Below are 12859 nucleotides of genomic sequence, written 5' to 3' on the forward strand. Positions count from 1 at the left end.
AAAAGTTGCCCTTTAGGTCCCTTATAAATATTTCCCCTCTCACCCTAAAGCTATGCCCTATGGTCTGGCCACCCCCAGAAGATCTTGTCGATTTACCCTATCCATGACCCTCATGATTTTATAAACGTCAATAAGGCCACCCCTCAGCCTCCAACGCTCCAGGGAAACCAGCCCCAGCCTATTCAACCTCTCCCTAAAGCTCAAATCCTCCAAGCCTGGCAACATCCTTGTAAGTCTTTTCTGAACCCTTTCAAGTTTCACAACATACAACATCCTTCTTATAGAAGGGAGAATTACATGAGTATTCCAAAAGTGGCCTAACTAATATCCTGTACAGCCACAACATGACTTCCCAACTCCTGTACTCTATGCTCAGTCCAATAAAGTCAAGTATACCAAACACTTTATTCACTATCCTATCTACTTGTGACTCCATTTTCAAGGAACCATGAACCTGCACTCCAAGATCTCTTTGTTCAGCAACAAGCCCTCAGGACCTGCCCATTAAGTGTATAAGTCCTGTCCTAATTTGCCTTTCCAAAATGCAGCACCTCACATTTATCTAAATTAAACTCCATCTGCCACTCAGTCCATTGGCCATCTGATTAAGATGCCATTGCACCTGGAGGTAACCTTTTTTGCTGTCCACTACACCTCCAATACTGGCAAACTTACTAACTTTACCTCCTATGTTCACATCCAGTTCATTTATATAAATGATGAAAAGCATTGAACCCAACACCATTGGTCACAGGCATCCAGTCTGAAAAGCAGCCCTCCACCACCACCTTCTGTCTTTTACCTTCAAGTCAGTTATGTATCCAAATGGCTCGTTGTCCCGGTCCCTGTACTCCACATGATCTAATCTTGCTAAGCAATCTACCATGAGAAACCATGTCAAATGCCTTACTGAAGTTCATATAGACCACACCCACCACTCTTCTCTCATCAATTCCCTTCATTATTTCTTAAAAAAAACTCAATCGAGTTTCTTGTTGGGCCAAATGGCCTGTTTCCACACTATAATGGTCCTATTGTATTCCAAGTGATTTGAAAGTTCTAAGATTTTGACCTATTGACACTGAAGGAACAGTGACATAGTTCCAACTCAAACTGGTGAATGTTCGGAGGGAAACCTTCAGGCAGTACCTTTGGGAGGTACTCAGTTAAGAATTTTGGTGAATTTCTGAAGTGCATTTTATAGATGGTACACACTGCTGCTACTTCAGTGTTGATGCTAGATGGAATGTTTGTCGATGTGGTGCCAGTTAAGTGGGGTGCTTTGTCCTCACGGTGTCAAATTTCTAGAGTATTGTCGAAGCTGCACTCATTCCTGCAAGTGGGAATTATTTCACCACACTCTTAACTTGAACTTTGGGGAGTCAGGAGGTGACATACTGGCTTCTGAATTCCTAGTCTCTGACCTGCTGTTTTTGTCTTACTATTCATATGACTAATTTTGTTCAGTTTGGTTTCTAGTCAATGGTAACCTGCAAGCATGCTGATAGCACGGGATTTAGTGACAGTAATGCCATTGAATATGTCATGGGTTGATGATTACATTCAATCTTGGAGATGTTCATTTTTTAGCACTTGTGTGGCATGAATGTTATTTGCCATTTATCAGCCCAAACCTGGATATTTTCTGGGTCTTGTTACACATGGACATGGACTGCTTCAGTATGAGGAGTCATGAACTTTACTGAACATTGTGCAGTGAACATCCCAACTTCTGATCTTGTGATGGAGAGAAGGTCTTTGAAGAAGCAGCTGAACATAGTTGGGTGTAAGACACTACCAAAAATGTCCTGGAGCTGAGAAGACTGACCTCCAACAACCACAACCATCTTCATTCATGACAGGATGACCCTAACCAGCTGTATTGAGGTCAGGAGCCAAGTGGTCCTAGTGGAATCCAAACTAAGTTTCAGTGAGCAGGTTATTGCTTGAGAGGACTGCCTTACCATCACTTTACTGATAATTGGAGTACATGAGTGGGATCAGATTGGATTTGTCCTGCTTTTTGTATGCAAAACATATCTGGGCAACTGCCCACATTGTTGGTTGGATCACTGTTTCAGCTATACTGAAATAACTTGACAAGAAGCCTGGCAAGTTTTGGAGCACAAGTCTTCAGTGCTATTGCCATAATGTTGTCAGAGGTCACAGCCTCTGCAGTATCCAGTACCTTTACTCCTTTCTTGATATTACATGGAGTGAATTGAATTGGCTGAAAACTGGCATCTATAGTGCTGGGGACCTCGAGAGAAAAAGGAGATGGATCATCCATTTGACACTTCTGGCTGAAGATTGTCATGAATGCTTCAACCTTATTGTTTGTGCTTAATGCGCTGGGATCCCATTCTTGAGAATGGAGATGTTTATGGAGACTCCTCCTCCAGTGAGTTGTTTAATTGTCCATCACCATTCAAGACTGGATGTGGCAGAACTACAGATCTAATCCACTGTTGCGAATTGCTTTGCTTTGTCTATCATATGTTACTTGTGCTATTTGTTGTACAAATAGTTGTTTTGTAACTTCAGGTTGACACCTCATTCTTAGGTACGTGTCTCCTAGTGATCATAGATTGATAGCAAAGGTGAAATGGAGAATATGCCAAGCCATGAGGTTGCAGTTTGTGCTGGAGTACAATGCTGCTGATGGTCCAAAGCACCTCAAGGATATCCAATCGAGTTGCCTGATCTGTATGAAGTGTAGCGATTTAGCATGGTGGTAGTGCCACAAAATATGAGGGAGGGTATTTTCAATATGAAAATAGAACTTTTCTTCACAAGGATCGTGTCAGTCCTACCATACTGCCATTGATAGATGCATCTGCAGCATGTGCATTGGTCATGATGAGGTCAAGTAAGTTATTCCCACCATGTTAGTTCCTTCAGCACCTGCCAAGAACCTAATCCAGCAGCTATGTCACAGGAACCCTACCTATTTGGTCAGTAGTGGTCTTGACAAGCCACCTTTGGTGTTCACTGAAGTCCCCCACACAAATTATGTCCTGCATACTTGCCGACCTCTGTCTCCATCAAGTGTTGGTTGACATGGAGTACTGATTCATTAGCCAAGGAAGGGCAGGGTGTCATAATCAGCAGGTTTCTTTGCCATTGTTTGACCTGAAGTCATGAGATTTCATGGGGACTAGAGTCAATGTTAGGCAGTTCCCTCCCAAATGTAAATTTCCACAACCATTGAGTCATAGAGTCATAGAGATGTACAGCATGGAAACAGTCCCTTCGGTCCAACCTGTCCATGCCAACCAGATATCCAACCCAATCTAGTCCCACCTGCCAGCACCCAGTCCATATCCCTCCAAACCCTTCCTATTCATATACCTATCCAAATGCCTCTTAAATGTTGCAATTGTACCAGCCTCCACCACTTCCTCTGGCAGCTCATTCCATACATGTACCACCCTCTGCATGAAAAAGCTGCACCTTAGGTCTCTTTTATATCTTTCCCCTCTCACTCTAAACCTATTCCCTCTAGTTCTGGACTCCCCGACCCCAGGGAACAGACTTTGTCTATTTATCCTATCTATGCCCCTCATAATTTTGTAAACCTCTATAAGATCACCCCTTAGCCTCCGAACAATGGGACAGGACATAATCAGGAATGGGGATGCTGTTATCTGGGGCAGTGTGTTCAAGATATGATTCTGTGACTGTGACTATATTGACTGTAATAGGTGCTGTGTGACTAAACTGAGTTAGCTCTTTCAGTTTTAGCACTTGTCCCAGGTGTTCGGAGAACTTTTCAGACAGTGCTACATTCGCTATTGTTACTTTCGGTGCCTTAGCTGATCCCAAGTGGCCTGTCTAGTTTCATTCCTTTGTTGAGGCTTTCTAGATTGATACAACTGATTGGCTTGCTAAGACATTTCAGAGGTCTCTTGAGAGTCAAGCACATCGTTGTTAGAGTCTGGAGTTATGTGTAGGCCAGAACAGGACAACAGCTTTCCTTCCCTAAAGGACATTAATGAACCAGACTGTTTTTACAATAATTGACTATGGTTTCATCATAAAGACCTATTTAGAAAAAATCTTATTTCAAATTCCACCATCTATCATGTTGGGATTCAAACCCGGGTTCCCAGAGCATTACATGAGCCTCTGGATTACTAGTCTAGACATTACCATGAGGCCATTGCCTCTCCATCACACAGTCCACATCTGATGAAAATCAGTGCAAATTAAAACCCATTTTCTCATATGACACATGCCAGAATCCCACTACTACTTGATGTGACTGCAGATATTACATGTAAGTGGCAGTATCGTACCACCACCATACTGCAGCAACCAGGATTATCATATAGTGGTGGGAATTGGATTGTTGAAGTGAGAGGCAGAGTCAAAGATGAAGATAGGAGCTGCACTTTAAGGGTGGATACTATGAGGGGCCAAGGTGGAAAGCCGAAAACCATGAACAGTCTGGGAGGAAGAGAAACTGTAAGTAGTGTTCATCCTGTATTGGAGTGTGGATAAAGTGTGTGTTAACTTTAATGAGGAATAGGGCGTGGGCATGAAACACTCAGATGCAAAATGAAGTAGAGAGATAGCAGTATTATTTTTAACGAGAGTGAAGACAGCACATTGAATGCAAGTTGCAAGGAAAATAATACTAGTACATGTCAGGTGAAGAGCACTTTCTGTTGGGGGAGTAATGGGCACAGTGTTAAATAAGTGATTGTACAAAAGTTATTCTTTCACTAACATTGTAAATGTGTCCAAAAACTCACTTCAATTGATTGCCAGTGTGATAGCACATTAGCCACTTTCTATAATGTGCAGTGTCTCACTCAATACGGGACACTTCGTATGTTTTAAAATGAAGATTGAGTGACGTTGCCCAATTTCAAGCTGACGTGAAATATGTAGGTAGAACGAACCACTAATATTTGTTTTGCTTCATTTCTTTACATTTCACATCCAACACAAAATAATCCACGACTACTACATTCCTTCTACTTAACCAGATCAGTAAAACACTCCTACAACAGCTCATAATGGTTAAATGCCAGTTCAAAAGTGGTTGATTCAAATTGAACTCTCTCTCGATAGTCGTTGTCTGCAGTAGAAGAAGATGGCATGCTATCTTTGTTCAACCAGCACAAAACATTAAAACCTAATGGAAGGCAATGTGCATAAGACACTTTAGAAATATCCCAAGTTCATAACAGTAGCAACACAGGCTAATTTTAAAAATAAAAAAAAGGTCTGATTTGAGGTTCCTCCTCTTCCCAAATCCTTAAGGGAAGAATAGTACAAAGCTGTTTAAAAAATGTTTAGATAAATGAAAGAAAACAACATAGAACAAACAAATTTATTATTTACATCCATACAATATCATATTTCAATACAGAAGTTGGAATCTTGACGTGATAATTTAGCTTCTATTCTGGGAATCATGCCAATCTCTTGAACCATGAAGGCAATGAAGAGACAGGAAAAACACATCTAAAATTTGCGATTGAATTTTAATGTTCTCATTTATTTTTAATCAGCCTGATATTGTTGTCCACAGAATTGCAGGGTTTTGTTAGGAATTTCAAAGGTTTACAGCTCTGTGAAACTTAGATTAAATAGTACATCTCAAATGATGCAAACGGCTCAACAAAATTTGGTTGTCCCACTCCTAAAGCCACACCATTACAAAATCTAAATGCTGATACACACAATGTTCTGACACTACTATGTTTATCATCTTTGGGAAGAATTCTTCTGGTGTTAACTGTTGGAAATTGGGGTCTTTTCAAAATTGAACTCTTCCAGTATTTCCGGTGTAACATGAGACTTCATGTAATGACTGCTACATCAGCTACTTCTCTTCCCCAGACACAAACAATTTCTGAAATAAGGATGAAAAGAAAGTTCAAGAAAACAGATATGAAGGCTGCCAGGCCACTACCTGGTGCCCAAGTTGTTTAGGGAAAATGGAAGATTTTGTTTTTAGGAAATTTTATACTGACTTTGCAATGGAAGTGGACAAGTGGGCAAATGTTATTTTGCTCATTGGCTTAAAGGATTCAGACGTGATGAATACAACGTAGATTGCTAGCCACAAAAATAGGGTATAATCAACAAATAGTCAGAGTTAGAGTGGGTGCCCATGTGAAAGAGTAGTCCTTGTCAAACAAGTGTCTCCTTCAGACGTAAGGTGGGCCAGGAGAAGAGGAAGTAGACCCAAGGACTCCTTCAGCTGAAGACGAGAGGGTTGCCTCCACCACTTCAACCCGTTATGGGCTATAAACTTTCTGCATTATTAATTTATCATATCTAAAAGGGTTTTTAAACAATTAACACCTGAAAATTTCTTTAAAATGGTTTAATACCTATGTTAGTTAACTGTGATCACAAATCCCCAAAAACCTGATACAATGCATAACAATATCATAAATGCACTTGAAGAAAAATAAGTTAGAGACAAAGCTCCATATTATGACCACAGTGATACTTGCAGCACCATTGTTCGTGCGTAAGATGCAACAGGATTAATTAAAAATTATCGTCACCTTTCAACATAACTTTCCCCCCCAAACCAAATAATATTTCTATTTAAAAGGAGACAATTTAATAAGACTTCTTTGAGTTAATGGAACAGTGATTGTATTAGTTATTAAATGTGAGAAGAAATAATAACGCAACCATTATAACACAGATTAGAAATAACAAGTGAGTCAGATAAAGATAAGCATTAAAAGATATATGGATCAGTCTCTGGATCATTTGTGAAGTATGGATAGTGGAGTGTTGATTGTTGAGCATTCGCTTTTGAGATTCTTGCCTTTGTAGATTTGCTAAAATTCTTTGTGTTGTTTCCATTTCCACTTAAACTGAGTTGCTGACTGGGATCCAGAACTCGAGACCTTTTCACTTCCATTTCCTATTGCCTGACACCCAGCATGGAAGCAATAGATTAATTTACAGGCAACTCAAGGGTGATTAGTGGATGGTTCTTCAGCTGGAATCTTCAGGACGCAGTGGCATTTGATCCTGACCCCAGGCTAGCACACTTGGACACCTCAGCCAATTAGCACAATCAGACCAGTGTTGAAACTTGATGTTTATCCCTGTCCCTCAATATTCTTGAAAGTGGAAAATGCAAATCTGTCTCTCACCCAGAATACTGTCTTTTCTCCTACTACATTCAAAATCCACGATACACCAAGGAAATTGCAGTGTTTTCCCTTCAAGCTTCCTAGATCACTTCAGGTGTCATTTTTAGGGTTCCTCCCTAGATAGTCTCTAAATTTGATTCTCTTGGCAGGATCGCCTCTTTTAAAATATTAGATATTGCACTTATTGTGCATGGGTAATCCGGAGTTATGATCGTTGGTCATTGATACTTCTTACTACTTTGCTGATAAATGGAAATATTTGGTCACTTGTGACCTTACTGTAATTCTTCCATTCTTGAAGACCTGTATTACCACATCATCATTGAATTTTCTCTGCTGTAGTGAAAAAAGCTTGATCTTCCAGCCCTGTATAGCTGAAATCTCTCAGTCCCAATTACTTCATAATATCAGTGATCTACGTAACAGCCAATGTAATCCTATTTTTGATAGTTCATTTTAACATAAAATCTCAAGTCTCTCTTTACAGTGTGCTGGTCAACCCAACCTGATACAAATTTAGGAGTTGATCAAATAAATAGACTTTCCTACAGAATTTTGTATTCATTGGTTATAGGTGCCAAAGTTCTACAGTGATTATCTTCCATTGTGGTATGAACATTTCTGTTTGTTCTAAGGTCTTTGTTGTCATGTCCTTGCTGCAGATTCTTAGTTCTCTGTGGCCAATAGATTGGATTATGGGAAGTTGAGCAGGGGTCTGGAATGCCTCCTTGAGATTCATATTCCTTAAAGTTATGCCTATTTCTATTTTTATCATTTTGTATTATATTTCCTATTTGTTTTAATATCTAGGACTGTACATAAATTTATAGCAAACCATTTCTTAATATGACTACCACCTCGGAGAGAAAGTTTATAAACCTGCGGAAACGTTTAGATCAGCTTGGCTACAGGCAACCCCTGGGGATTGAGACTCTCCCACTGGTGGAAAAGCTTTTCAGGTATTTAAAGGAAAGAAATCAATAAGTTTTTTATTTCTGTGTTGCTCTATCATAACTTTTTAGACAAGCTGAGCATTTTCTTCTGTGGTGGAAAACTCTATATTTGTTGCATTTCAAAGCATTGTTCTGTAATTTGCTTTGTTGATTTAATAAGTATTATTGGCAGGAAAATTATGAATAGGTTTGTAATTTTATAATCACATTCCCCAGTGCACTTGAATGTCACATTTTGCTATCTGTAAATTTTGTTCCAAGCTTATACTTGATAGGCTAAAATTTCAAACTCAAATGGGTTGAAGAAATTTGCAATGTACCAATCAAATATAGCAACAAGGAGATAAAGCTCTTTTGGAAAACTACCAAGGGCATTCAAAAATAACCGATCAGAAATGAACATTCGGCAAGAGCTGCTAAAAACCCAAAGGGAAAAGGTAAAACAATGATTAGGAGTGTTTTTTGTTTCTCCTCCAAGTTAAGGACTTATTTTAGCAATAACGTTTATAAGATAAACTACAAAATTTATAATAAAAATTATTAAGCTTGCATCTGCACAGCATTTGGTGTTTTTTGAAATGCCTTTCACCATGTTTCCATTCGAAAGTTGTGCTTTGCTGAGAAGCCCAAACTTTTGGAGTTTGCAGGCCCTCCCAGATCTTTAACTTTAACTTTATAAAACTCAATAAGGATGAATAATTTTAAGATTAGGAAAATTGGATTTCAAAGCAATTAATAAACTTTGCCAGGCCCTTCCTCTATGTACAGTAATTGGATATTTTCCACCCCCCCACACACACACACACACACATATCAGCTGATGGCGAACAGTGGGGACGCCCAGCTCTAACATCTAACCAGCTATTGCAGGCTTGTAAATTGTCTTGAGAAGAACAAATGTAAGTTCCAAGACTGAGACAAACAGACCAAGGTCAAAGCTGGGTGTCACCTTGGCTTCAATGCAGGTGCAGCCTGAGAGGCTGAGGAGGTTTGACTATGAGCCCAATTGCGAACCCAATTTGGATTGAGGCTTCTATTAGGGGAATAGCTGTATTACAGGTCATTCTTGTATAATATACTTTGTCAATGCGAATTGGCTATAATGCGATTAATGAATTATGTACACTGTTTGGATAATGTGAATTTTCTACGAGACAGATATAGCGATTTTCTATAGCTATTTTTTACAGCATGATTTTCTATGACAGCTTTCCATTGCGCGATTTTCTATAGGGGAACACAACCATCATGTTATATCAGAACTGTATACTTTTGCCACCATGCAAAGTTTCCAAAACAATGGACAAATGTTTGACATTTTTGGTTTTCTGTTAAATGTGTTCTTTTAAATGTGTTGGATCACTGTGGACAAAGTCTAGATAAGAGTGGTGCTGGAAAAGTACAGCAGTCAGGCAGCATCTGAGGAGCAGGAAAATCGACGTTTCGGGCAAAAGCCCTTCATCAGGAATAGAGGCAGGGTGCCTGTAGAGTGGAGAGATAAATGAGAGGAGGGTGGGGATAGGGAAAAAGTAGCAAAGAGTACAATGGGTGAGTAGAGGTGGAGATGGAGGTGATAGGTCAGAGGGGAGGGTGGAGTGGATAGGTGGAAAGGAAGATAGGCAGGTAGGACAGGTCATGAGGACAGTGCTGAGCTGGAAGGCTGGAGCTGGGGTGAGGTGGGGGAAGGGGGAATGAGGAAACTGGTGAAATCCACATTGATGCCATGGGGTTGAAGTGTTCCAAGGCAGTAGATGAGGCGCTCTTCCTCCAGGCATCAGGTGGTGAGGGAGCAGCGGTGGAGGAGGCCCAGGACCTTCATGTCCTCAGCACAGTGGGAGGGGGAATTGAAACGTTGGGCCATAGGGTGGTGGGGTTGATTGGTGCGGGTGTCCCGGAGATGTTCCCTAAAACGCTCCGCTAGGAGGCGTCCCTTCTCCTCAATGTAGAGGAGACCGCATCGGCAGCAACGGGTACAATAAATGATATTGGTGGATGTGCAGGTAAAACTTTGATGGATGTGGAAGGGTCCTTTGGGGCCTTGGATGTGACGGAGGAGTTGTGGGTGCAGGTTTTGCAATTCCTGCAGTGGCAGGGGAGGTGCCAGGAAGGGAGGGTGGGTTGAAGGGGGGGCGTGGACCTGACCAGGTAGTCACGGAGAGAACGGTCTTTGCGGAAAGTGGAAATGGGTGGGGAAATATATCCCTGAGGTGGGGTCTGTTTGGAGGTGACGGAAATGTCTTCGGATGATGAAATCACCAGCACCCCAGTCCTGAGTTTTTGTAAGGCTATACTTATTGTCAATACCATCGCTAAGTGGCACAGTAACCATTGAATGAGCATTAACAATGCTTTGACGTGCCACAGCAGCTAACTAGAACAAAGATGACGCTACCATGATTTTGTGGTGTTCTGCTTTAAAGCTCAGAAAAGAGCCATTTCTTATATAAGCGAAACATTTTTCTATTTTTATATTATGATCTGAGTTAGATTCCTGGGATGATAAAGCCTGTTTTTGATCTTTGCTTTTTTTATATATTAAAGAAGTCACATATCAGTAGGTAGTTATCACCTGAGGCAACATTTATTCTGACAATTGGAATCACCATCTGGTGGAGACAAACAGTCACTATGTTTTTTCTGTAATTATCTGTTAAGTTTCTGCTGTCTTTCTTCAGGATCCTGACCAGATAAAATTCCCTGAATAAGTAGTGAGAAATACTTGCTTCAAAATTCAGGGCTAGTTGCAAATTCTGGTCCATCCCAAACAGATTGTGATATCTGTTAAAGGACTCACAATGAATAACATGATCCTTCACTCTTGTACCATTGATTTCAAATCCAGCCCGTGCAGTTTTCTGCCCCTTCTGCTAACTGTAACATTCTAACATGTATGAAGAAGCAGATAACATTCTAACATGTATGCAAACACTCAGCACCTATAATCCATGGAAATAAATTGGTTCAAATGGGTCAAATCTGCCAGGCCCCATTTTTTTCCTATTTCATGAATGCTTTAAAGATAATGCAAATGGAATTCCTGCACATAGAAGTGGCAAGCACTTCAGAGGGCATTATTTTTGTTGACATCACTGGAACTATGTGCATATGTAAAGATGCTGGTGGCCAACATAATGTTGGTAACGCTCTGCTTTTGTAAATACTTTGTTTAAATTCTTGAGAATGAACCTGAAATTAAACACAATATATAGTTTTCATGCATCACTCTTTCTAACATGTTGATGTGGTCCCCTCCTGCAAAAGGTTGACTACTCCCACCTATTGGTTAGTTCTCACAAGTGCATTTTTGGGCACTTGTAGTTAAAAATGAAATCAAATTAATATTTGTGCCTTTGGTGAAATAACTAAACATGAAAATAAATCTCTTGCATTTTGTAAATTTTTAAGAAATTACTACTAATTGAGTTTAGCACGTTTCCCCATCACTTTGCCATGTTCTAAAAAAAATGAATGTGTTGCAGTGATTTGGTGCACACAACAGAAAGCCTTCGCAATGCCAAGCTGTCATCTGGAAAAACGGAGAAAGAGAGCAAGAACTTGGACTCTGTACTTGAACCATATAGAGCTGAAAATGCACGTCTTGTCCAAGAGAATAACAAGCTCCATCAGGAATTACTGAGGTTAAAGGAAGAGTCAGATCTACATGTCAAAGGTATTCATGAGATATGTGTGTAACTTGTCGCAAATTCTTGAAACAGTGATATAAATAATATTAATGTTTAATTTGTAAACAAATGAGGTTAATTTTGTCTTCATGTATTTTCAAATATTTCTTGCACAATTTGCAATTAAATTATACCTTTAACAAAGCAAAAGTCGAAGGTTCCATAAATGGATTGCAGCATTTCAAGAAGGCAGTTCACTGCCACCTTCTCAAGGACTACAAGGGTTGGACAATAAATGCTGGCCTGAGCCAACAATGTCCACAAACTGTGAATGAATGAAGAAAAGGCTAATTAGATAAGGGTAGATATCAAACTAAAGCAGCAGTAGTATTTTTTTTGGGAAGTGTGACCAAAGTATGATCAATGAGGTGGGGTTTAAGGGCACGCTTCTCAATATCAATTGTTAATGTTAATGCTCTATTTTTAAAGCACTTTCATTATAATAAAGTATCTCATGGTGCCTCACGGAGTATTATGAATCAAAATATGATATCAAGCTGCGTAATATTAGCATAGATGGTTGAAGCTTGCTCAAAGAGTTAGGCTTTTAAGAAGTGTCTGAAAGGAGGAAAAGTGGGTAGAGAGGTGGAGCGATGTGGGGAGGGAATTCCAGAGCTTGAGGCCTAGGAAGCAGCATGGCTATCAATGGAGGAACGATTAAATGGTCAGAATTGTAAGAGTGCAGATACCTCCGAGATTTGTGGTGCTGAAAGAAGTTACAGAAATGAAGATGGGTGAAATTATGGAGGTTTATGAAAACAAGATCGGAATTTTGAAACTGGAGTGTTGCTGAACCAGATCAGTGAGGTCAGTGGTTTAGGGTGAGCAAAATTTGCTACAAATAAGGGCATGAGAGGCAGAGCGGAAAAAGTGTGAGTCAGCCAGGAATGTATTGTGAAGTAGTTAACTCTAGAGGAACTATCAAAAGTTGACTGGAGTAGACTGTTCAGAGATAAAGGGGCTACTGACAAGTGGGAGGCTTTCAGAAGTGAGATAACGAGAGTTCAAATGAATTATGTTCCTGTCTGAGTGAAAGATAAGGCTGGTAAGATGAGGGAACAATGAATGAATAAAGATGGTCAAGAAT

At 40.0% G+C, this 12859-nt stretch overlaps 1 protein-coding gene across 2 annotated transcripts in view; it reads left to right on the forward strand.

The window, feature by feature from the left end:
- cep135 (centrosomal protein 135) overlaps nt 1-12859 on the forward strand; it is a 135814-nt gene that overhangs the window by 1066 nt on the left and 121889 nt on the right. For both annotated transcript variants that reach the window (XM_043690562.2, XM_043690581.2), the window contains exons 3-4: nt 7947-8095; nt 11569-11759. In XM_043690562.2, the coding sequence (XP_043546497.2) occupies nt 7983-8095; nt 11569-11759 (304 nt within the window). In that variant the 5' untranslated portion in view covers nt 7947-7982. The remainder of the gene's footprint in view (nt 1-7946; nt 8096-11568; nt 11760-12859) is intronic.

Source organism: Chiloscyllium plagiosum, unplaced genomic scaffold, assembly GCF_037043375.1.
Source record: "Chiloscyllium plagiosum isolate Xiang-an unplaced genomic scaffold, Cpla_swu_hap1 HiC_scaffold_1, whole genome shotgun sequence".
In the NCBI taxonomy this organism is placed as follows: domain Eukaryota; kingdom Metazoa; phylum Chordata; class Chondrichthyes; order Orectolobiformes; family Hemiscylliidae; genus Chiloscyllium; species Chiloscyllium plagiosum.